Source organism: Phymastichus coffea, unplaced genomic scaffold (assembly GCF_024137745.1).
Source record: "Phymastichus coffea isolate CEN01 unplaced genomic scaffold, Cenicafe_Pcof_1.1 PCOF00137, whole genome shotgun sequence".
Lineage (NCBI taxonomy): Eukaryota > Metazoa > Arthropoda > Insecta > Hymenoptera > Eulophidae > Phymastichus > Phymastichus coffea.
The window spans coordinates 1195-25822 of record NW_026706948.1 but is presented as its reverse complement, the minus strand read 5'-3'; the positions used below and the strand labels follow the sequence as shown (position 1 = coordinate 25822).

At 37.8% G+C, this 24628-nt stretch overlaps 4 protein-coding genes across 7 annotated transcripts; 1 reads left to right on the top strand and 3 right to left on the bottom strand.

Annotated features, from left to right (window-relative positions):
• Positions 1-26: 26 nt before the first annotated feature.
• On the bottom strand, positions 27-3114 carry LOC131671862 (phosphatidylinositol 3-kinase catalytic subunit type 3). Its single transcript, XM_058948635.1, has one exon. The coding sequence runs from the start codon at positions 2890-2892 to the stop codon at positions 235-237; it is 2658 nt and encodes an 885-aa protein (XP_058804618.1). The 5' UTR covers positions 2893-3114; the 3' UTR covers positions 27-234.
• Positions 3115-4178: 1064 nt separating this feature from the next.
• Positions 4179-5538, bottom strand: LOC131671879 (uncharacterized). The gene has a single exon (XM_058948662.1). The coding sequence runs from the start codon at positions 4959-4961 to the stop codon at positions 4335-4337; it is 627 nt and encodes a 208-aa protein (XP_058804645.1). The 5' UTR covers positions 4962-5538; the 3' UTR covers positions 4179-4334.
• Positions 5539-6749: 1211 nt separating this feature from the next.
• On the top strand, positions 6750-15716 carry LOC131671844 (1-phosphatidylinositol 3-phosphate 5-kinase). 3 transcript variants are annotated; one of them, XM_058948606.1, is made up of 22 exons: positions 6750-7317; positions 7534-7736; positions 7815-8004; positions 8117-8357; positions 8429-8635; positions 8705-8919; positions 9000-9339; positions 9415-9775; positions 9832-10102; positions 10163-10432; positions 10523-10788; positions 10850-11273; positions 11352-11667; positions 11746-11978; positions 12050-12571; positions 12637-13041; positions 13250-13427; positions 13507-13765; positions 13847-14156; positions 14238-14567; positions 14680-14841; positions 14999-15716. In XM_058948606.1, the coding sequence occupies exons 1-22, from the start codon at positions 7203-7205 to the stop codon at positions 15196-15198; spliced, it is 6018 nt and encodes a 2005-aa protein (XP_058804589.1). In that variant the 5' UTR covers positions 6750-7202; the 3' UTR covers positions 15199-15716. The 3 variants fall into 3 exon arrangements, with proteins under 3 accessions (XP_058804589.1, XP_058804590.1, XP_058804587.1); XM_058948607.1 differs by having other exon boundaries at positions 10493-10788; positions 13283-13427; XM_058948604.1 differs by having other exon boundaries at positions 10493-10788.
• A 183-nt stretch (positions 15717-15899) lies between these two features.
• LOC131671846 (UBA-like domain-containing protein 2-B) lies at positions 15900-24417 on the bottom strand. Of its 2 annotated transcripts, none has more exons than XM_058948611.1 (3): positions 24396-24417; positions 20737-20830; positions 15900-18874 (listed from the first exon to the last, which is right to left on the bottom strand). In XM_058948611.1, exons 1-3 carry the CDS (start codon positions 24396-24398, stop codon positions 18630-18632), a joined length of 342 nt encoding a protein of 113 aa, XP_058804594.1. In that variant the 5' UTR covers positions 24399-24417; the 3' UTR covers positions 15900-18629. The 2 variants fall into 2 exon arrangements, with proteins under 2 accessions (XP_058804594.1, XP_058804593.1); XM_058948610.1 differs by lacking the exon at positions 24396-24417 and adding an exon at positions 23101-23235.
• Positions 24418-24628: the final 211 nt, after the last annotated feature.

Below are 24628 nucleotides of genomic sequence, written 5' to 3'. Positions count from 1 at the left end.
AAAATATATAATTTATTTTTCCTTGCTTATGTTACATATACAATATTTATTGATAAACGTTGTGAACAATATGTCGTATTATAAAATATATTAAAAACTATAAAACAATAAGGTTGGATTATTTATATTTTTTTATGCAAATACCTAAAATATGTCGTAATCATTATCCACAAAATTGGCAAAATTGTTGCTACATTGAAACAAATTTAATACAATTTTGAAAATAAAAACACTTTATTTTCGCCAATATTGTGCAAATTTGTGAAATTGTTCAACTAGTGCTGCCATAACAGCAGTCACTGATAAATCAAGGAGATTTTGTACATAATGAACAGCTTCTTCGTCGCTCAAATCTAATCGCAACTTATCCTGTACCTTTTTGACAGCTTTATCAGGTTCTAATGCTATATCTGGAACACTTGCATCTACCATCAGCGAGAATAAATTTAATATTAGGTTTGCATGCCGACGCAAATGCAGAAACGCTGTGTAGCATTGTTTCCTAAATTCATGATAATGATCAGATCCAACTCCTCCCATAGCTTCAACCATTTCTTTACTTAGTTTCATTGGTGGTGGTAGTGGTTTCGGATCTCTACCTAAGATGTAACCAAAGTCAATATGAAATAATTTGCCTGAGGTTGTAAGAAGTAAATTATCAAGATGTCGATCGCCAACTCCGAGTACATATGTTATAATACAGTAACCAGCACAGCTTCTGATGTATGTATCCATTATTTCAGATGCCACACCATATGGTCCAGTTTCTGAAGGATGATGTTTACGGAAGAAATTAAGAATTGATCCTTCATTAGCTAAAACTTCAGCTACTGTTGTTGATTCAATAAACTGTAAAAATCCATGCTTTGTACTTGTAGCAAGTACCCTATAGGGACTCAATTTTAAATCTAAATTTTCTCGCCTCAGCAACTTATCCATTAAAGCAATTGTTTGTAAAATCAATTGATCTTGTCTTAAATCATCACCATTTTTAAAAATAGCAATATATTCTGTATTGGCTGTTGTGAGGAATGTTAACTTTGATGGCATCAATGCTGATTTGAAAAGGGTAGCTTTTTCAGGTTTTATGGCTTTTATGCAAATATCAGGATCAAGAGGGAATGGTATAGGTTCAAAATTGGAAAAGTTAACTTTGAATAATGCATCATCATCTGCTAACAATGCACGTAATCTTTCTATTTTTCTTTTACGATTGCCACTTTCTCGTGCTACTGTCTTGACTAAAGAAACTAATTGATCCACAAATACCTTCTGCTTATCCAAAAAAGCTTTTCTCTTTTGCCAAACACTGTTTCCAAATGAAAGAGCATTGGTGAACATTTTCATAACAGAAACATACATTTCTCTTACACGTGTATCTTGTTTGAGACTAATTATTGGATCTGGTTGGTCTTCACATTCAATTGAAAGGTACCAGTAAAGATAATTAGCTAATGTTGAATTTTGACAAGCACGTGTAATGAGAAAGCTAGCTAAGTTATTCTGAGCACTTGGATTTAAGAAACAATCATTTTTGCATTCTATTGAAATAGTATTGTTTTTAGATGAAAATAAATCATTATTATTTTTGAATTCTTGATCATTAGTTTCACCTAATAAACGCTTACTACTAAAAACTTCACTAGCTGCTTTTGTGCTCTCAAAATCTTCATATTTCAATGCTTGTACTAATTGAAGCAAATAAAGCATCAAGTCATCATCTGGTGCTTGATTTAAGCGACTGATTGCATATTTTCTCACAGCTTGATGTGTAAATGCTGGACCAAGTAATTCAAGTGCATCTTCTGGATCAGGAGGAGCCCATGATGAAAGCATTTCTAAAGCTTGACGTTCTTCACTAGGGTCTCGCCAATTAACACATTTTACAAATTTAGTGAGAGCTTTTTTTTGAGTAGACAAATAAAATCTAAATTTCCATATAAGATCTTGCTCTTCTGTAGATAAAGCCTTTGTTGGTGGATACGAAAGTATTGTATTTAAAGCATCACGAACATTAGAAGTTGGTTTCAATTCTTTATTATTTCCTCCACTTCTTAAACTCCTAACAAGTTTGTGATGTTTGGCCTCGACCAAATTTTCTTGCAAAATTTCATAATCAGGAAGAGTAACAATATCTGCTTGAGTTCTATGCTGTACCACATCATCTCCGTCGTTTTCGTAATAAATAATTGAATAAGGTATTCCGTCAATATTAGTATCTGGAAATTCTAGCATTAAATATAAATATTCAGAAGCTCTTTTTTCTTTTTCATTAATATGTTCGATTTCACGAAAAGTTAATCTGTCAAGCCAGTCAACTTTATTTATCTGACCATTGCGATGCTTTTTAGCCAATTTTGCTAATCGTTGCATTTGCTCTTTTCCACAATCTCTTGCTTTACCTGGAGTAGTTGTTGGAAAATTGCAATCTGCTACTACTCCAGGCCAAACTCTCAAATCTATCATACCTTGACGAAAAACACCATATTTACCAAAAAGAGAAATGGTTGTTCCACCAACTGGTATAAGTCTTGCAGGTCCAGCACAATCATATAATGTTATGCATAATTGTGCATTACGAGGTAAATCACAGAAAGCAATTGGTAATGTAATCCACTGATTCCAGTTCCATCTTGATGTAAAATGTTTGTACGAAGTAGAAACTGGTAAACCAATAGCTTTCCCATTTGCAAATACTTGAAGAGAAGCTAATAAATCTCCTTTTCCACATCCAGAGCCAAATAAACCAGAGTACTTCAACAACGGGTCATCTAATAATTTGTCATACTCTGGTCTACATTTTTTCCCTTCCAATGCTCCTATTTTTACCTGAATTTTAGATTCTACTGTACAGCTGTACACATAATATACTCTATCTGGCATATCCTCCATTGTACAATTGTGAAAATTTTTGATTCATCAACTAAATTATTTAATCAAAAGGTTATATTATACCAAATACATGACAATACGAAGTATTTAAATATGTAGTGGGTGGATACTGGCAACAAAACAATATAAATATAGATGCTTAACTTTATATTCGAAAATTAAAGTGAATACGAACGTTGACAAACGTTCATAATACATCTGAACTTGACAACGGATTGTCAACACTATCGAAACAGACCTGTGAAGCTGACGCCCAAAAAATTTTTGAGTTTTCACGAGTTAAAACGTTTTCTCCCTATTTCCGGATTAAGTTTCCGCTTGAAATTTTATTTCCGGATTTTCTGTTTTTAAGAGAATTGCGAAAAAAAAACGAGCGTTGGGACAACGCACAATATTCATTGAAAATTTTTCTCCTGTTTAAAAAGAAATATGTAATACATCTAAATCATTATGCAAAATGCATAGTATATTTACAAGTAAAGCAGCGTCTATTTTTATGTAATTTTATCTAATATTATAAGCAAAAATAATTAATCTAGATCTGATATATTGGTTTATCGATTTTTGTTCATGAGTATAGTGAAAAATAATTTTAGCACTGTACGCATTGTAGAACTCATAGGGATATCTGGTGATTAGCAAATGTTGGACCTGTTTTATCGACTAACTGCCGCATATTACTATAATCTTGACATTTTTCTCAATTTTGGATAGAAAATCGACAAAAGGAAAATTGTTTCGTAATCCGGGAATAAGGAGCTATCATCCTCTATCGATATTATTTCTTTTTAAACAGGAAAAAAATGTTCAATGCATATTGCGCGCTGTTCAAACGCCCGATATTTTTTCGCAATTCTCTTAAAAACGGAAAATCCGGAAATAAAATTTTAAGCGGAGACTTAATCCGGAAATAGGGAGAAAGTGCTTTGCTCATGAAAACTCAAAAATATTTAAAAAAAAATTTTTTGGGCGTCAGCTTCATAAATCTTACTGAATCGAGTTAATTCGTTCTTTTTATATTACCTTTTAATATTTGATAACTATTAATGTAAATTCTTTTATAAAAAATTGACAAAACTATCAACTATACTATGTTACCATATTTTTTCATATTAACTATATATTCATTCAACTACTCTGTAAAATAATAAGTTGAAACCTCTTTTTTAAGATAGCATAGGAATGGATAGTAGTATATATATAACTAAAATTCAATGTGTTTCAAAATATTGTATGTTCTACTTCTTAGAAAGAAATTAGATGCATTTTAAGACATTAGATAAGGAGATAACTTCTTTATTTAAAAATATTACAATTTTTCATTGCTATTGTTAGGATTTTAATAATATAACTTACATATCAAATTATGAGAGGTTTGATTTATTTAAATAATTCACAAAATACAATTTATATGTAAACATTTAGATACTGCATATAAATAATTATTCTAAGGTACATTCCTCTCCAGGTTTAAGCATATGTAAGAAGTCAGAATATGTTCTAAAGTTATCTTCAAATAAATATACTTTACGATTGTTTATTTTGAATATTGTATTTCTCCATGGAAATGCTGAATCTTTTGGTGTTGCAAATATTACAGATTTTGCAGGAAATTCCATGTGTTCATAACTAAATGGGACTCGGCCAATAAAAATCATTTTATAGTTTTGTGCTTTCTCACTGAAATAGAGTCTAAGAACAAATCTTTGGCGAAGCCAGTATGATATATAAACAAGGCTACATATACCAATAGATACAATAACTTGTTCAATAGGAGTCTTGGATAATGCAAAATGATGTGAATTTTTTTGCATAGGTATATCATTGTACCACATGTATGCCAATGAAGTTAATGTTATATAAGTTAAAAAATTCAGTCCATGGTATGAAAATCCTACAAATGTATGATTTAGATCTCTATATATGAGTTTGTAAGTGTGTGGAACATGATCTCGTTGCTTCAATAACATTTCCACTTTTTCTGAAACTGTCATATACTTCCGAGGGATAATTTTTGTCTGAACAGAAAATGCTATTCTGCTCTTGCAATATCTTAACATACTCAACATTTTCACTGCTTGATATAACAAATGTATAAAAATTGATCTAATATAAATAACTAAATCAAAAACTTGAATTTTGCATTTATACTACATAAAAGTGTTCATGCAATTCTGGAGATTACGAGATCAAGATGAACTTCAAAATATAAATCTAACCCTGACAATACTGTCTAGAACAATATAGCGTGGATAAACAAAATAAAAATGTATTTGAAGATTCTTTATGTGAAATTGTGAGAGCCAGTAGACGATTATATATTGAGTACACTAAGCGTTGTACTATATACCCTAACCCATGGAGTATTTAGTCTCCATCCCTAGCCTGACTCCAAACTAACTCTAACCTATTTCTCAGTCGATGTGTATAGTAGCATTAAAAACATGCGGGGACCTTAATTAGTGCTGATCCCGTTCCACGACAGGTCTGTTCGCCACGTCTACTCGAATTAAACGATTGATCAACTAATTTTAATATCAATGTAATATGTAAATTATTTCATTTGGTCAGAAATAAAGAATATTTCATATAAACAGCTGAATCAAACTACTAATAGCTTTTTTAGAACAGCAATTTCAAAGTACATGTGGAGATCTCGTGGTCCACCCATTTTCTCACAGGACTGTGAAGGTAGCCCCCTCGATTGTAAGGGAAATTGTTCAAATAATTTTGACAACGGTATTAATTGCTCTAATTGTCCCTGATATCGATGATAATTTCCCATTTCGATTCGTCAACGGAAAATGCGTGAAAATCGCGATTTTCCTCGGTACATGAACAGGCTCATTTACTCTAATAATTATTGCTGAATTGTTGTGTTTGATAGCTCAAAATTAAGGTTTTAATTTCCCTCGATAGCTCCTCAAATCGCATTTCCTATTCGTTACATAATTTTCAAATTAAAATTATTAATAATTTTCGTGTCGTGAGTGGCGGGAAAACAGTGTCAGTTCATATTTCAGCATTCCATTTCCAGCCAGGGCCGTATATGAAAGTTACTACTATTCCTCGCATGCCCCAAACGAAGACACTTACTCCCGGAACAAACGCATCATAACACTATATTATTGAAGCGAGAAATAGTAGTAACTTTCTGTTGTTGGCACTATCAAAATTTTTAGCAATTTGTACGCTTTTGTACGCCCTCGTACGCGCGCATATGTGCATATGTGGCGAGGGCCTGAAGCATTGCAACGCCCATGTTTGGCGGGCAGTGTGCCAGCGATGTGCGGTTTATCTTTTCAAAACTTAGACGTTTCTGGCACACTGCCCACCAAACATGAGACCAAACATGAAACAATTTCCCTTTTGTCGATTTTCTATCCAAAAATGGTGGAAAATGTAAAGATTAATAATATGCGGCAGTTAGTCGATAAAACAGGTTACACATTTGCTAATCACCATATAATATATATATATATATATCATCGAAAACACACATGACGGGTTATGATAACTAATTGGGTATCGGTAATTTAACTTCCTATCGTATCAACTCTCCCGGGAACATTTGTAAATCTATATCTAGCGAGATAGATTAGACTAAGTATGTTCTCCATAAAATTTCCGTGAATATTACTCACCGCATATTAATTTTGCAAAAACAAGAAAAGGGGCACATCAGCCTATGGTATAAAAAGGCTCCACGATAGCTCATACTCCAGCTAATACTCATACTCGTACTCATACTGATTCTCACTCAGTAAAAGCGTAGTAACTCAGTAATTTAGTTATTGTATTATTTCTAAGTTTCGCTATCTGGCTACTCAGAATCGGAATTATACTCTGCTAAGCATTATAAGCTTGTCTTTCAACAATAAATCTTAATCAAGTGCAAACACCTGAGACTGTTTCATAAAATCTCTTCTGAAGCCCAGTCCTAACAAGATAAGGAACTAAGTTATCTACCTAAACACACTACATATAATAAAGGCGCTATCCCTTTAACCAACCTTCGTTTAACTCCTGACTAAGATCCAACTTTTACCAACGCGACAGTATTTTAAACATTATTACGTCTAACCATAACATCTCCTTGTCTAGGCATAATAGGATTCTCAGATCAGCAGCAGATCATCTGATCAGCTGATTGTTTGGTATAAAGAGATAGCGGATTGCGTATTGTCATATGTGTAATAATAACCTTGCTCTGAAACTATGAATGTTATATTGTACGTAGGGGGCAACGGCTATGGAAATTAGGAAAAGATAGCAGTGTAGTACATAGCACAAAATAAGAAAAAGTCGAGATGAATAAAAACTTGAATTCACCGAATAAACTTACTGAGTTCGCTCCATTAAGTCCAGAGGAAAATCCGCCTGTCGTCGCTTCAATATTTTCCAAGATCTTTAGTTTCACTAAAGGTAGATATATGATATATTTATCAGTAACATTTACATTCAATATTTTCTGCAAATGTAATAACTTATGTCATCAACATTAACACTGTAGTAAAGTTCATATCTGAATTGAATAAATGTCATAGGTTATATCTACAACTTATCTTTAAGTATATTTTCATATTTTTCATTCTGCGAATATGATTTAAGTTGTATGACAAAACTCTTATCATTTTAAAGGTTCTTTGACAAGCAATACAGCAAGTACGACTACCAAAGATGAAGGTTCAACAACAGAATCTGATTCATGGCAACAATCAAAAAGTGCAGAAAAATCTCCTTCCCAAGATACTGCCAGCTTGTTAAGTTTCTCTGTTGAAGAAGGCAGAAGTTTACCAAATGTTTTGAAACGCATTAGCAACATTGTAGCTTCAAAAAACACTGTATAGAGTTTGTTAAAAAATCATATCTTCATGAACTCAGATTTGATTATTTATAAATTTTTTCATCTATTTTTGTAGAGTCTACAATCATACAAGAATTCAGAACTAAGAAGTTATTGGATGCCTGACAGTGTTAGTAAACAATGCTATGAATGTGGAGAAAGGTTTACAACATTTAGGAGAAGACATCATTGTCGAGTCTGTGGTCAGATTTTTTGTGCAAAATGCTGTTGTGATGAAATCCCAGGCAAAATTATGGGTTGTACAGGTAATGATCTTGAATTCAACTTTCAATGAATGCAATGTAATCTAAGTAAATATAGTTATTAAGTAAAGTATTTCATCTTAGTTATAAAAGCATTCATTGAACATTTGAACAGGTGACTTGAGAGTTTGCACGTATTGCTGCAAGGTTGTTTTGTCATACCTACAATCATCAGATATGAGAAGTGATCTGTCTGCTGACTTGAAAGCTCTACAAGAAGATTTAGAAGAAAAATATGGTAATAATACTTTACCACCATTACAAAAATCCAATGCCAATCAAAATACAGAAGATGAAATGAATGTTCGACGGAAAACAAGTGTTGGTTATATGGAAGAAAAATATGCCTTTAGACGGTTTGTTATTTTTCGTATATCCTTATTGTAAATGTTGATAATTAATTACTAAAACTTCATTTTATATTTAGGTCACCGTATAATTATTTAACGTCACAGGAGCGAACGTTAGCACTACAAAATTCGGCATCTTTACGAATGCTTTATGAAGAAGTGTTTAGATCCAACACAGCAATTCTTTTACAAACTCATAGAATTCGATTGAACCGTTATAATCACTGTTTTGTTGCAACTGAACTAGTTGACTGGCTTCTAGCTCATAATAAAGCAGCAACAAGGTAAATTACTTCCTTGAACTTTCTACAATAATTAATAATGAGTTCTAATTAATCCACAAATGGTTACAGAATTCAAGCAACTGCAATAGGTCAAGCACTTTTTGAGGCAGGATTCGTTAAACCTGTATTAATGGATAATTGCTTTAGCGATTCGCCTGCACTTTTCAAGCCAGCCAAACTCTCGCGAGTACATAGTAAAGATATTTTAATTGAAAATCAAACGCCTTGCGATGCTCAGGAACCTGCATGGGTTAAAACCATTCCTCAATATGATGCAAATACTGGTAAACTTTACATACATTGTTTTTGAAACGTTTTACATACATTATTTTGAACAACGTTCGAGTTCTTAATTTTATCTTAGAAGATTCAGAAAATGAGTCTAAACAATTTCCACAAATCTCGCAAGGGAGAATACCATCATCCAGTTCAAGCTTTTATTTGGATCTAAACGTCGAAGCTTCGACGGTCACTTTAAAGAGACCAACTTCAGATGACATGTTATCAGTAGCAACTGATAGTAGCGACGGAATTTTCGAGCAAAAGGAAATAAATTTTCAATCGCAAGACAATAATTCAAAAATTCCAGAGGATCTTCTTAATGACACACTATTAGTTCAAGATATTAAAGAGAAAGAAGGATGGCATCAAACTGCTAATTTGAAAAATACTTATAATGAATCGAGCGTTTATGCCAGTTTAACGTGAGTTGAACTAACAATGTAGATTTTGCATTTGTTTTTATTTTTCTCTTACAAGTCACTGATCAAAACTTTCAGATCGTCTTATAAACAGCACGAAGAGTATCTTCTTCGACAATTATTGAACAAGGAGGGTTTATCTCAAAATTGGTCAGAAATAATCCTCCAGATAGCTCATCAAGTAGTCGACCGTGTGAGACCTGATTTACATCACGACACCGATGATATGGACATCAGACAGTACGTGCAAATTAAAAAGTCTCCGGGAGGTAGCAAGAATGACTGCGAAATCGTATCCGGTATTGTATGTAGTAAGAACGTTGCACACAAAGGAATGGATGCAATGATTGCTAACCCGAAAATTCTGCTACTTCGCTGTGGTCTCACCTATCAAAGAGTCGAAGGAAGGTTGTTGAGTTTAGAGCCAGTTTTGATGCAGGTAAAAAATGCTAAACGTTGTTGTTACTAGTATGTTAAAAAATCTTTGTTCAACAGGAAAGTGAGTATTTAGGACACACGGTTGCAAGGATAAATGCACTAGGCCCCGACATTGTCCTTGTACATAAATCTGTGGCCAGACTGGCACAGGATAGATTAAGAGAGTGTAACGTGACATTAGTTTTGAACGTGAAACTCAGTATTCTTGAAAGGCTAGCAAGATGCACTGGCGCACACATTGTAGATACTATTGATGCACATATGTCTGCCAGATACAAACTTGGAATTTGTAAAAAGTTCTATTTAAGAAACTTTCCTAGTGAAAAAAGTAAGTCAAGCTTGCTTAAAAGTTATAGTCGATCGAAACAATATTATTATTAATTTACAGCTGGTGTCAAAACGTTGATGTACTTCGAAGGCTGCGCTCATCCCCATCTTGGAGCAACTGTACTGTTACGTGGAGGCTCGCAAAGCAAACTGAAGAAAGTTAAGAATGTTGCGTCGATGATGATCTTTGCAGCGTATTCATGTCGTCTTGAAAAGTCATTTTTGATGGATGAGTTTGCAAAACCACCGTCATCAAAAGATAATGCATTTCTTGATGAATCGTCGCGTAACAGTTCGCCTAATAAAACCAAAGATTTAGCTAGTAACCAAAGTACGACTGTTATTTTATTGATAAATCAAATCAACGTGTTTATTAACAACATTTTTGTAGGCGATTGTGAAAATATTCAAAACATTCCAGAAAAGCCAAAAACGTCATTTGAAGAGACTATGAGCGTCATAACAGTAGATGAGCAAAATTTTGATAGACAATTTTCGGCATCCAAAAGTATCCCTAACAAAAGTGATATTAGTAATAAGATGGAAAATAACGATGATGTAAATAAAAATGACAATTTTGAGCAAGTTTCTGCTTTGTTGATGAACGCCACGAGTTCTTACGATACTTTGAAGTTGTTCAAGCCCAAGTCTAAATCTAGTATTGACGAGTTGAAAAATTCTGATAAGGTAAATTTAAATTTTAGTTCTCTATATATTTCACGTAACAAAATCAATCATTTTGTTTCAGCCAAGCCTATTAGAAGCCGATACTAGTGGCGATCACAACAGTACTCTTGATCTTTTCAGTAAAGCAACCGGCGCTGACGATAAGTCAAGAACTCCAAGTAAAGACCGACCATCCATCGAAGAAAAACGAGTGCATGGTCAATCAGTTAGCGACAGAAGCGATCCTCTCCACCAATATCTTAATGAAGATGGAGACGAGGAAGTATTTGATCCAGCTAGTCCTAATGGGCAGTGCTTAAGTGTAGCAGATTTGCCATTATTGAATAAGTTTAAGAAAGCTCTCGAAGGAACAATTCTCAGTGTTTCGCCGTATTTGAAATTCACGATACCTTATCTCGAGACTGAGCCTGGCAGGAATTGTGTACTAAGGAGTTTCTTCCCTAAGGAGCTGTATTACTCAGCTTATTTTTTTGATAAAATTAAAGGTATAGCATAGACATGTTATTAAAATTCAATTATATCGATGTATTTATTTTAAACTAATTAAACATTCTTTAATACAGGTGCAAAACTGAGCGATACTACAAATTACGAAAATTCACAACCAAACATTATATTGAAGCCACCTCATCCATTGCTTCAAATAAAATTAACATTGAGCGCTGACAGCCGTGAAGTGCAGAATATGTTGGCGCATTTTCGAGCTTGCGGAAGTCGTCTTGACAAGATAGATCCAGCATTGTTAGAAAAAAAACCGATTTCAATGCAAAGTGAAGCATCTGAACAACAGCAGCAAGTTATGTGGCCAGATTGCTTAGATCCTGTTAGTCATCAGAGATTGTCCGTTTTGTTTTGTAGCTTTTTGCATAATACAAATACGTAAGTGTATCAATGAATATACTCATTGATTTAATGCACCAAGCGAAATATTTGCGATAAAACTTGTTCAAATTACAGTGATAATACCCCAGCTTTTTGTGTTAATCCTTGGGTGGTGAATATGGATCTTTATGGACGCAACGATATTGCCTTGGGCCGCTTTCTGGAACGTTACTGTCTTACCACAGAATACAAGTGCCCAGCTCAAAACTGTAGGGCTCAGATTGCTCAGCACGTCCGTCGTTTTGTGCATGACGGTGGTTGCGTACACATTAGTTTGTGTGCAATGAACATAGATCCTTTCAGTCAAGGTAGACTACCAAACGTTTTAAAATATTCCAACAGTATATTTAGAATTTCATTAAAAGCTTTGATATTACAGGCCAGGAGAAATCAAATCAAATTTTTATGTGGAGCAAGTGTACAAAGTGCAAAGGCGTGTCGCCTGTAGTCCCTATTTCCGACGACACTTGGTCGCTTTCGTTTGCTAAATATCTTGAACTTCGATTCCACGGTAGTGTTTATACTCGACGTGGCACAGATACATGCCAACATTCACTACACCATGACCATCATCAATTCTTCTGTAAGCGTAATATGCTGGCAGTAATGCGTTATTGCAAGATATCACAATGGGAGATATCATTACCACCACCGCTTATTCACATAAGTTACGATTCAAAGCTATACGCTAGCATCGTTGAAGAAATGAAAGGATTGGGAACGAAGGGCGACGAAATGTTCTCCTGCGTGCGAGAAAAGATTAATGGACTGCAGTTGGATTCAGAAACGTTAGCTTCTTTAAAAACCCAATTAAGCAAGGATCAGCAGTATTTTAAAAACAAGATCGACGAGCTACAGCTCAAATTCACTTTGCCTCCTTTGGAAAATAAGAAGACCGAAGGTAAGTTATAGAATTATGTTATTGAATTTTTTCTAAAAAAAAATACAATAATTCAATGATTATAGGAAAATCTTCGGAGAAACAAGTGCAAAATTTGGTGCATCGTATCGAGGACAACATAGTGATCGTGAAACGTGTGATAGCTGATGCAGTCGAAACGTGGAACTCCAAAATTAACGAAGCAAGCAGTAAGAAGAAGGATGATCGTTTAACTCGTAAAGCGACCGAACGTACACCCATCACTACCGGCACTAACATTGGTGGTACACAGGAAAATGATGGGTATAACACCGAAGACAATGCTTTTGAGTCACAGGCCGAAGATCAAAGTCCTATGTCTGCGGATTATAATGCCGTTGAAGCGATCGCGGCAATTCAAGAAGCTAAGTTAAATGTAGTAGAAAGCTCGGATAACGAAGTTCCTGAGTCACATACACTACCTAATCCTGATGATATTGTCGTTTTGCAAGGTGAAATTGCATGGGATATCTATTTCATAAATGCTTATTAGGTGTACTTGTAGATTAATGTCATTTTTTTAATTTTGCTAAATGCATGTTTATATAGATTTATAGTAAGCTTACGGGTTAATGCTTGAAAATATTGTTGTAAAAAATGACATTACGCAAGGATACTTCTGATAATTGTAAATTTTTTTACTGTACTCGTACTAATAAGGCTCTCCGAAAACACGTCATCGGACGTATTCAGATGCAATGTCCACAGTTTCCGAAGAGGCGCCTGATAAGAAAAAGAAGAAGAAGACTATTCTATCGCAGTTGCTGCCTTCGACGAGTACAATGAATATAATACCAAGTCCATTGGGTTATTTTGAACATCATTTATTACCACTTGGGTAAAAACACGATAAAAATCAACGAAATACTGAAAAAGTAATAATGTTTACAACAAAGTGGAATAATTTTGTCTTGTAGCTCTACAGTACCAATAGTTGTGTACGAATCCGAACCATCTTCCATCATAGCGTACGCTTTGGATTCCATAGAGTACAAACATGCAGTGCAATCACAAATTCGAGATTTAAAGCCACCAGAATTAGCTCCGAGTCCACTTAATAAAAGAAAATTACAAGATAACAAAGAGAACGTGTCCGATGTCACACAATCTGGCGAAACCAAGAAATCTTCTATGTTATCATTTCTTAGAGGAACTAGTCCCAATCCTCATATACTGGTTAGTCGTAAATATTATTCATTAAAAAATGAGGCTATTCCGAATCACTTATCCTGCTGTTTTTTTACTTAAATTTTACAGGGTAGTCCTATGGAAACTGATAAGCCATTACTTGGAAGCACAATGGAAGCAACGCAATCTTCTACGTCAACGGCTACAGAAAAAGATGATGAGCTAAAAACCAAACCACCACAGCCGATATTCGTGGAAGTTCAATTTGCCGATTCAACGACGGACTTTTTTTGCAAAATATATTTTGCTGTTCAGTTTGCCGCATTGAGAGAACGTGTACTTTCTTGCGGTGAAGACGGCTATACTAGAAGCTTAAGTCGAAGCGTGCAGTGGGCAGCACGAGGTGGCAAAAGTGGAAGCACATTTTGCAAAACAAGAGGTATAATTATTTTATAATTTTATTAATTTTATTACATTTCACGTTTACCTTATAGAATACTGATAAATTTTATTTTCACAGATGATAGATTTATTTTGAAAGAGATGAAACCTATAGACCTCCAAATTTTTCTCGACTTTGCGCCAAATTACTTCGCTTACATGGAAAAGTGTCAGCAAACTAATCAACCAACTCTATTGGGAAAAATTGTAGGAGTTTATCGCGTATCATTCAGAAACACACAATCCAGTGCAGCCATTCAAATGAATTTTCTTGTTATGGAAAATTTGTTTTACAACAGAAGTATTACGGATAAATTTGATCTAAAAGGCTCGGTGAGGAATCGACTTGTGAATCCAGAAGAGGTCGAGGAGGGAGAATTAGTTTTACTGGACGAGAATTTATTAAATAGTAAACAAAAATAGAGTTCTAATCTACTAACCCATTAGTTTTAGATTTATACATCTAGTAAATCATTCTATTAACGTTTTGCCGATGTTTTAAACGGTTTCATTTATTTTAGTGAGCTGTGACTCCCCATTGTATATACGGCCACATGCCAAAGCCGTTTTGAACAAGGCTATTGAGGAAGATACTAAATTCTTGGCAGACAACTGTGTGATGGACTATTCACTACTTGTAGGCCTTGAACCGAATTCAGACGAGCTCGTGTTAGGCATAATTGGTAAGAATTAATAACTTGCATTCTAGAACAAGACTTGATCAATGGTAGTTGGAAAATAAGTAACGATTCTTTCTTTTTTATTAGTGCCGATTGAATTGACAATATTTTTGTTTTGAATGGTAAACGAAACTATTTGCTAAAATGTATTGAATTTCAGATTATATCCGTACATTTACGTGGGATAAAAAGATCGAAACACTTTTAAAAAGAAAAATCTTAACCAATAGTCAAGGAAAATTACCAACGATAGTGTCACCAATCGAGTATCGAGCTCGTTTTATTACTGCAATGCACAAGTATTTCTTGCCAGTACCTGACAGATGGTTTGGTCTCAATCGTGGAGTGACAGCGACATAAATTTTTGCTGAAAACTAGTTCTGCCGATCATGGATGTACGTATTGTTGGTATCATGAATTTGTCGATAGTTATGGTCACCTTGTATATATTTTATATTTTATAGAAACAAACCAATTTTGCATTGATCGAAAAATACGATTCTCGAGTAAAGTTGTATATACTTTTTATGATTATTAGCTACTGATAATCTTGATCCATGCGTAAAAAGCTGATCGCGATACTGATTATTAGGTCCTCATAAATTGCATAAAATAACAATCGTATATAGATTGAACGGCTGAGATGTAAAATGATGCAACGTTTGAGTATAAATATTATATACTTTCATAAAGTTACCGTATATTAATTAAATAAAACTTCTTCAATAACAATAACAATCTTATTACGGCGATTAATACATTATCTTACAGATCGTGCAATAAACAGTACGCGAAAAATGCTTATGCTGCAATCAGATGATATAATTAAATGAATACTTTTTTAAGTAAATTTTTATGTACAAGTTTTCAAACTTGTAATGTTTATATTATTATAATATATATACTTTATATGCATATAGTTCAAATAGTAAAAATTGAATGTATATTTGTGCAAATAAATAATTCTTACTTATAATTAAAAGTTTGTTCTATTTAATTGAAAATTATTAAACACGTGGGAAAGGATGGTCGAGTCAACAAATCATCTATAAAAGCACCATTATTAATGATTTATTCAGATATTTTTCTTTCTCTTGTAATTATGTACAGTGAACATTGTTTATAATTAATAATCAAATAAACAATAATAGCAATAATAGTTATTAACATAATAATAGCCTAAATGCCGTAAACGTGTAAGAGATATCTGTTTAATAAACGTTAAAGCATTCTTCTTCATAAAAGGGGAAAACACATAGTGTTCTGTTTGTTGCTATTTATACCATCACTTATCATTATTATCATATAATTGTCACACGCTGTCATCATATGATCGCATATTTACATGAAAAAACAAACAGATTCGATTCGATCGCAACGTCATTTAACACATTTTATCTAAATTATTATTTTATGTATTTCTTTTGCTGAAAGTCATGAAAGTTTTCAGCAGAGAAAACAAAATCAGTAGATCATTGAAATAGCAGAAACAACAAATAATCTGAAGCAGAAGTCTATTATCTGTACTATTATTAACAAGTGTTTCTTTCGTCTTCATTTTTACACTACTTATGCAACGTTCTTGTATATGCACAAAAAAAATATGAAGAAGAAATCGTTGTTTTTACTATCAATAATATCAGAACAATTCAAAAACGTGTCTAACAAATACAAAAATATCGAATATTTAGACATTCTGATCTTATGACTTAAAAAATCGATAAATTTTCCTTTTTTTAGACGATATACAGATGTAGTTTTTGACTTTCACAATGTTTTGTTTATACACGTTGATAATGGTCAAGAAAGTTTGACTCTCAAATTAAAAGTCTACATTATAAAACTGTTTGTTTCTCATAACATCTATTACCGACTGAATAATATCGCGTTTAAATACAAACTATATCCTATATATTTTTTCACTTTGTTATATACGAACTAATTTACAATTTTTTTTCCATAGTACAGCTTCTCTATTATATACAGCACATAGTTGCCGAAACAAAACTCATCGTTTCTTCCCTTTTTGTTATTCTCAACGAGTCGCAAAAAGAAAAAGAAAAAAAATAATACGAACTCAATTCTCAAATATAAAAATTCCGTTTAGAGTTTGGCGCAACTACAGAACGACAACGCAAAGAAATAAGAGCAAATTTGTGCGATTGTATACTATAGGCGTTCTCGATATTGCTCGGTCATTAATTATGTGGTGAATAGTATAGTAGGGAAGAATGATTACAAAATTGATGAAGGGATAGGGACGCTTCTTATTATCGATAACAAGTGATAGACGCGAAGATGAGCGGAGAAGAAAGAACGAAAAGAAACACGAAGGCAGTACTTTAATCTCTCATTCTGCGCGGGGCAGCGACTTGACACGTGCGCACGTCAGAGGGTCAAGGGTAACCGGGCTACTCTCGGCTTTTTTCCGTCAGTCCGCGTTCAGTCGGTGTGTTTTGTTTTTCGCTTTTTTTTTGGCCATCTTCGTTTATTTCTCGCGGCGGAGGGGAAAACACACACGTGGACATTTGTTAATCATTTTTGTTCATAACACTTACGACGAGTAACATCAACGTTGAATATTTTTTTTTATTAATTTTTTTAATTTTTTTCATTGAACGCAACGACATTTACGCTTCCTCACGAACGTCACGCTGACGCGTGCATCTTTTTGTAATATTTACATTTATTGATTTGTGGTATGTGTGTGTATGGGAGTAAGATGCTTCCGTCATCATCACACTCCTAAATTCAATTCTAAACTGCCCATATATATGCTTTCGCCATGTCGTATTTAGGAAAATATCATCTTTCTTTCTTTCTTCCTCAAATTATCGAGTGCGGTATCGAAAAGTCGCTGCTTTATCAAATAAATGCGTCATCCCCTGCGTCAATTTCCAAACGAAGAGAAAAGAGTCGACGCACAGTGTGCAACTAAGATCGTCAGCGCAACACCGTTATAACGTCTAAGAGACAAAGTTTTAGTTTTGTTTTGTTTTATACACATAGATTACACATGAAATTCCATAAGTCAGACACCGGCGTGACTATGTACAGAAAGGAAAACGGTCGCGGGTCTGCACAGCACACTTTTTGCGTGCGAGCCATCAGACTCATTGTTATTAGTTTTGTACTGTTTTTCGCGCTCGACGCCTCCTGTCTCTTCCTTTCTCATTTGTTTAGCTACACACACCTCTTTTGGTGTAAAAAAAATCAGAGTCGAGGGGTACGACAACTCCATCTCATCATTTAGCTGCTATAGTATTACAGGTTTGTTGCTACTCGTTAACATATATAGAGTAGCGACAGTCATACACACATACACACACAACATACATACATACACTTAGAACTCGTTGTTTATATAATTAGGACTCGAACGTCGCCCAAACCTTTTCTTTGTTTGTCGCCGAAGTGGAAGTTTACGTATGGTTGTTACGCGGCTCTATACTCGAATCCATTAAAACGGTATAAGGTAATAAAAGACACTTAAAAAAGAGAAAGAAATATTGCGTAGGGATCTGCTGCTATTTTCCCTTTCAACTTCGATCGGCAAGTGAGAGTTTACACACACTTGCTAGCAGCCACGGCACAGGAAACGGAAAGCAACGCCAGGAGGAAAGAAAAAACAACAGACAAAACGGAAGCTACGGAAGATATGTGGGCATCGTGTAAAACTTGTATATATGTCGATGTGCGTGCGTCCGTGTCCGTGAGTGTGTGTCGCATTGTTAATCGGCTCTCTGAGGAACTAAAGGTGCGCTGCCGAGACGCGCATCTCACGCGCTCTCTTATCTTGGAGGAGGCTCGAACTGCTGTTGGTTATTATGATGATGATGCGCCGTTGCCGTGGCCGCTGGCGAATGATTCACGTGGTTCGAGTGATGATTGTGATGCTGCGCGTGGCCGCCGCTAGACCGCTGCGTTGGCGACGCCGCGCCTTGCTGCTGGCCCGAGTGCTGCACGCCGTTTTGACTGGGCGACGCCGCGCCTTGCTGGCCCGAGTGCTGCACGCCGTTTTGACTGGGCGACATACCTGCAACACGAAATTCCATTTCGGGCTGACATTTACGTGGAATCATGTCAATCGGATCAAAACACTAACGTCATGCGGACATTCGAACAAGCATAAAAAAAGCACAAGCATCCTTATCCGAATCGAAAATCAATCAAAATTTTTATCCCTTTGTTGAAAACATATTGCTCAAGTTGAGTTTATTTCAGCAATGCAATAGCGAAAACTACGTCGGGATATCAAATTCGCAAAAATCTCGTTAGCGTACGTAATACGATTCGATTCGATAACGCGTAAAAAATAAAAATATAGAAATCAATGAGCTGAAAGCAATTACTTGTCTGCTATCGTGGAAACGTACAAGTGGCGTAAAGTAAGCTTCCCGATTGCAATAATAGAGCTAATTAAGCCGAAATCAGCTTTGGCAAGCTAAAAAAAGCAGGCGAAAGTATAACAAAAGATGGGGAAGAGGCGTAAGTTCGGATTTTAGTCGAGCGAACGATCCATTAACAAGCCGTCGCGAGCGGAAACTTTTCTTCCCGTTCTCGCAATTTTCGCGGCTGACAGTTTTCCCCAGCTCGTTTGATCCTTGGTTGGTTTACTTATGCAATTTCGCAATGGCTAAGGGGACAAGCAACTTTTCGACAAGCTCGTAAGTGCCTACAAGAGTCTATAATCGGCATAACCTGGCTTTATTTACAGGCCGGTCAAACGAAACGACTGCGTTCTTGCGTCGCGAAGACGAAAAAAGCAAATCGAGTGGGTCAGCAGAACGAAAAAGGAGGTTAACAGTCTGGCCGTCTTATCGCGTGTAAAAACAAAAGAGAAAAAGAAGCCACGCGCGCCGTTGCATCACACGCAACAGAATAACTTTGTGGACGATCGTTGCTTTTATTCTCTCTTTTTTTTTATTCAAATATACAGTTGTCACTTTCCCTCGAGGCTCCGCTCCGAAAGCGTTTATTTTCACGCCACCTCTCGTTTATATATATGTACGCGCACGCGAATAGCTTCGGGCTAGCTAGAAGCATTTAACATGATTTGTCGATCCTCCTTCCTTGTTTTCTTTTTCGGCCCGACAGGAAGGCGGGAGGCGCGCAAACGGTAATAGAGCGCACGTGTCGTGGAATAACGCGCGGCGACAACAAAACGCGAACTTTCGCGTTGTCACCCGGACGCGCGATTGCCGTTCCAGCTTTGTCCAGCGCTGCGCGTCGAGTCGAGGGACCGAGAACAAGTCTGCCTCTAATGAAAAATCCGCCGAAGCGACGAGGGCAAGAACCACTCCGCCACGCCGCGTGTACGAAGAATCAAGGAAAAGAAAAAGAGATGGATAAGCTCGCGGGTATGTGCGTATAATAGCAATCGAAGCGTGCGACGAGAGAGAGAGAGAGAGAGAGAGAGAGAGAGTGTGTGAGTGCGGTACGGAGTGCCGCCGTCGTGGCACGCCGAGCGCACGTGCCGCGGCCGCCGATAAACCCGAGAGAATGTTGTTTTTTTTGTTTTTTCCTTTCCTCCGACGTTCGCTGTCGCGGGGCGATCGATGCTCTCGAAATTTGCCTACGGAGTCTGCGTCGCCCACCACGGGGGCGAGAGAGGAGCCTTGACTTTTACCCACGCGCGCGCACACCTTCGCCGCGAGGGCGTACTCCCTCTCATCCGTGCGCTTATCTCGCGAGCGACCGATAATTGACCAAATTTACATTCCTCGGCGCGCTTCTTGTTTTCGCGAGCGGAGCGCGGATGCTCGGAATGCCGACACGCGCCCGCTGCTGGCGAGTGTCTTGCGCGCGGAGACAAAAGAGCTCGGGGGTTTAATTAAGCCGAGAGAGCGAGGGAGGGAGGAAAGGAAGGAAGGAGGGGAGAGAGTGTGAAACACTTACCCGAAGGCGTTTTCTCGCCCGCCGACATTCTCGAGAAGGCCAGCAGGGCGTCCGGGAAATTCGGCGGCGTCGCTGGCGTATTGCATGGCGTTATCTGCAACATTAACAAAACACATCTTTCATCAGCAAGGGGGGCAGGCAGTTTTGACGAAGCCGCACAGCGGCCGCGCTACACCTCCGAGGCGAGCGTGTCCTCGGCGACGGGCTCTTCGCTATCTCTGCGAGCGAACCGCTCGACGCGCCCGGAATCGATACGCAACGCGCCGCTAACGAGACGTTGTTTGGTCAGCGCGCGACGCCGAGCGCGTCAGCGAAGCCGTCGCGGCAGTGCACAGACGCGCGAGCAAAAAAGCGAGCTGGCGCGAGTTCGCAGAGTGCCCCTTCCGCAGCCAGGGAGGCGCATTGGAAAGCGGAATTTAACGAGCTCGCACGCGGCTGCGTCGGCCAGATAAAGGTCGTTGAACCTTTTGCTCGCCCTCTCACCCTCTTTCTCTCTCGCGCTCTCCGCGCGTGACGTCATCGACACATCAGGTGGACCGATAAACGCGGAGAGCTTGCAAGCGCGCCGCGGATCGATCCGCGTCTCCTCCGCGTCTCCTCCGCGTCTCCTCCGTGTCTCGTCCCTCCTTCCTCTTTCTCTCTCTTTCGCGCGTGCACGCGGAAAGTTTGTTCGGAGCTTGTCGTTTTGCCTGGATATAATTAGCTGCGAAGGACGACGAGTGAAGATACTAAATATTGACGGTTGAATGCCGCACTTTGAAGTACAAACAATGACGCGCTCGAGCGAGATTGTTTTGTCAAAGCCGTGGCTTTGAGCTTATCTGCGCGGCTTTCGTTTGCACTGGCAAATTGATACCGTGCGCGTGCTCGACAGATAAAAGCCAAACAAATCATGCGGCTAGTGATGTAACGCACGTGATCGCGCAACGCGACGCCGGCAATACAGAGAGCCGACGAGCACGGCGCGCGGCAATTTGGCGACGGGCGGACGACCGAGTCGCTGCGACAAAGCCAGCAAATCGACGCAGTGCAGCCGATGCTGCCGTCGGCCAACGACTGTTTTCTCTCTCTCTCTATATATATATATATATATATATATATACGTACGTCGCTACACCGTCGCGAGGAGGTCTCCCTCGCGATCGATCGATCGAAGGCGGCGGCGCGAGTATTCTTCCGAATTAATCCGCGCAGCAACTCGGTGACCCGCGTCGTCTCCGTGGCCTCTCGGCCACGATTCGACGATCGTGGCGCAAGGCTGCGCAAAGCGAGAATACCGTCGCGAGCTCGCGATTATGTTCTCGACAATTCGCTCGCGATCCATCGTATTGGCGAATAAATCGACTCGACGGCAAGAGGCTTTATGGCAAAAAGCAGACAGATCGATTAACGCACGCGCTGGCAATACGGTGAGAGAGAGGGAGAGAGTTGCGTCTGTATACGAGAATAGCGCGAATCGACGACGACGTATGGGCGTCACGAGGCTGTACGTGTCGTAAGAAGACGCGCAAGCGCACGTCTGGGAATGTTTATCTTTTTTCGGTTCGCCGACGACGGCAGGATGCGAGAGAAGAAGCGAAAACGAGGCCGTTTGCTGCGGTAATTAGCGACCAGATGTAACATTGTTGCTGCCTTCCTCATCTTTTTTTTTTCTCTTCGAGCCTCGCGGATATGCCGGTCGTCTTATTTTTCCTTGTGAGGGCGGCGGCCGGGCGGTTCCGCGACTGTAACATTTGTTTCGACTTACGAACGTCGGACAATCTACGATTGCAGGAAGATACTCTCGAATTGGTACGCATACTTTGCTAGATTATCCGTTTTACTTGACTGTGATTATACAGTCATTTATTGAGAATTAAAAATGAGTTGGTATAGCAACGCAACACTCGGACCGCAGAATCGATAAATCAGGTACCTACGCCGACTTCAAACTCCCCATAAAGATCGCACGTTTTCAGCTTTTATAACTTCAAATTTATTGGCACGCAAGATGAATGACTCATCGAGTAATGCCAAAGAAAATTTCCAATCGTCGGTACATAAAGTTAATGAATTTTTCGACAAACGATTTCGATACACGAAAATTAAAAATCTTGTTGGCAAAAAGAAAAATGGAAACTGCAGCCGCGTTTCACTTGTAATCAATGACTCCGCGGAAACTATTTATTGTTTCTTTAATTGAAAATATCTTATAAATACTAAAACATACGATACGATCACGACACGCAAATATTTCAACATTCGTATCTCCAACAAATAATTGTAGCAACAAGGTTAATTCTTGGAAATTCAACCGATCAAAAGAAAGAGAAAATAAAAAACACGCAAGCCTCTCAAATGAAATAGACAAAACGAAAGAGTCACCTGTGTCAGCAATAAACGATCAGTCATCCGACGTCGTAGTAAAGCTGCAGCTTTGCCTACTGCAGCCAAGTGAGTAGATACGCTATTCATACGGGCGGAAGTAATTCAGGATCAAAGAGAGTCAATGTTTCAATGTTGCGGCACTGCAATTTCGCGTAAAGCAGTAAAAACACCCGTAAATTAACGAGTCTTATTAATTTACCCAGGCGTGTAATGTAAACACAAGCACGGGCTATCTAGGTAATTTTAACTTTCGTCAAAGCTACAATAAAAAGTAAATAAAAATAAAAACAAAACAAGCAAGAGAAGGCTATTTAGAGATTTAAAAAAAAAACAATAAAACATGAGGACCTCTCGTCTCTTTTCGCGCGTGCGTATTGCATTTATTTACAATACAACGCAGATTAAATTTACGATTGTACGAGCGTGGAAAATGCTAATCGTCGGTCAACGACGATGTGTGTTTATCGCCGCCACGGGCGCTCGTTTTTTTAAAATTTTTTTTTCTTTTTCCAGCCAACCCTGAAATTAATTTTCTTTCGACTATCTCCGACGAGATAATTAAGTTAACGTTCGGCAGCTTATCGCGACGTTGCTTTTTTTTTCCGTTTCCTCGTGATTTACGCCTCGCCAGACGTTACGAAAGTTATCCGCGCGCGATTCGGAACAATAAACAATGCGTTTGCGCGCGAGGGCGAATCGAGCAAACAAGATTTTAAGTGAAAATGGCAAGGCGAGCGTTCTATCAATAGAGAGAAGTCATTTTTGTGCGCAAGAAAAGTCAACGAGAATAGAAGTTCAGCCTCGACGCCGCGTTCTGAAGTTCGGTCGATACACTATATACACGTGTACGAACTCGCGCGCGCGCACCTACGCAACCAGCGGAAAGGCAACGTTATCGGGCACAAGCTGTTACTTTATTCGCCTCATATTAAAACTTGTAAACTCTCTCTCTCTCTCTCTCTCTTTCTCTCTCTTTCTCTCTCTTTCGCAGGCTGTCCTCGACAGGAAATCTGTGATTCCATTAGCCGCGCCGCACGATATCGAATCCTGTTATTTTTTTTTTATTTCGTGGATGCTTCTCCCCGCAAAGCAATAGCGTACGCTATTCCTCGCTGATCTTTATTCAGCTCTTCGACGGCTGTGCTGCTTTTTGCTTAGGAATACGTGACGATAATTGGCAAGTCGGTCCCACACACAAGCGCCATGTTGGATCCACATTTCGCGTTGACGACACTCCAAAGTGCTTAATTGCATGCATCTCGCAACTTCGCATCTACTTTCCGGCAACGTACCATTGCAGACTTTCGATAGAATTAAGTTGTAACCACTTTTATTAAAAACCGCACGTTTAGAATTTACTTGGGAGCCTTGTGTTACAGATTTTTATAAATACAGAAAGCAGCCAGTGAATTTCCAAGTGTAAACATTCACCGACTCGCGCGAGGGATATTATTATCTCGCTTGTAGCAACATTTTATCTTGTTAAAAAGAGAGAGAGGGGGGGGCGCTATAAATAAAGCTGCCG

Bases quoted from the DNA above. Each gene is read 5' to 3' on its own strand.
- LOC131671846 (XM_058948610.1), bottom strand. From the start codon at position 23,190: ATGAATAGCGTATCTACTCACTTGGCTGCAGTAGGCAAAGCTGCAGCT. The intron at 20,831-23,100 runs GTGACTCTTTCG...TTAATGTTGCAG, and splicing joins ATCGTTTATTGCTGACACAG to ATAACGCCATGCAATACGCC. The intron at 18,875-20,736 runs GTAAGTGTTTCA...TTCGTGTTGCAG, and splicing joins GGGCGAGAAAACGCCTTCGG to GTATGTCGCCCAGTCAAAAC.
- LOC131671862 (XM_058948635.1), bottom strand. From the start codon at position 2,892: ATGGAGGATATGCCAGATAGAGTATATTATGTGTACAGCTGTACAGTA.
- LOC131671879 (XM_058948662.1), bottom strand. From the start codon at position 4,961: ATGTTGAGTATGTTAAGATATTGCAAGAGCAGAATAGCATTTTCTGTT.
- LOC131671844 (XM_058948604.1), top strand. From the start codon at position 7,203: ATGAATAAAAACTTGAATTCACCGAATAAACTTACTGAGTTCGCTCCA. The intron at 8,358-8,428 runs GTTTGTTATTTT...TTTTATATTTAG, and splicing joins GAAAAATATGCCTTTAGACG to GTCACCGTATAATTATTTAA. The intron at 13,766-13,846 runs GTTAGTCGTAAA...TAAATTTTACAG, and splicing joins GTCCCAATCCTCATATACTG to GGTAGTCCTATGGAAACTGA.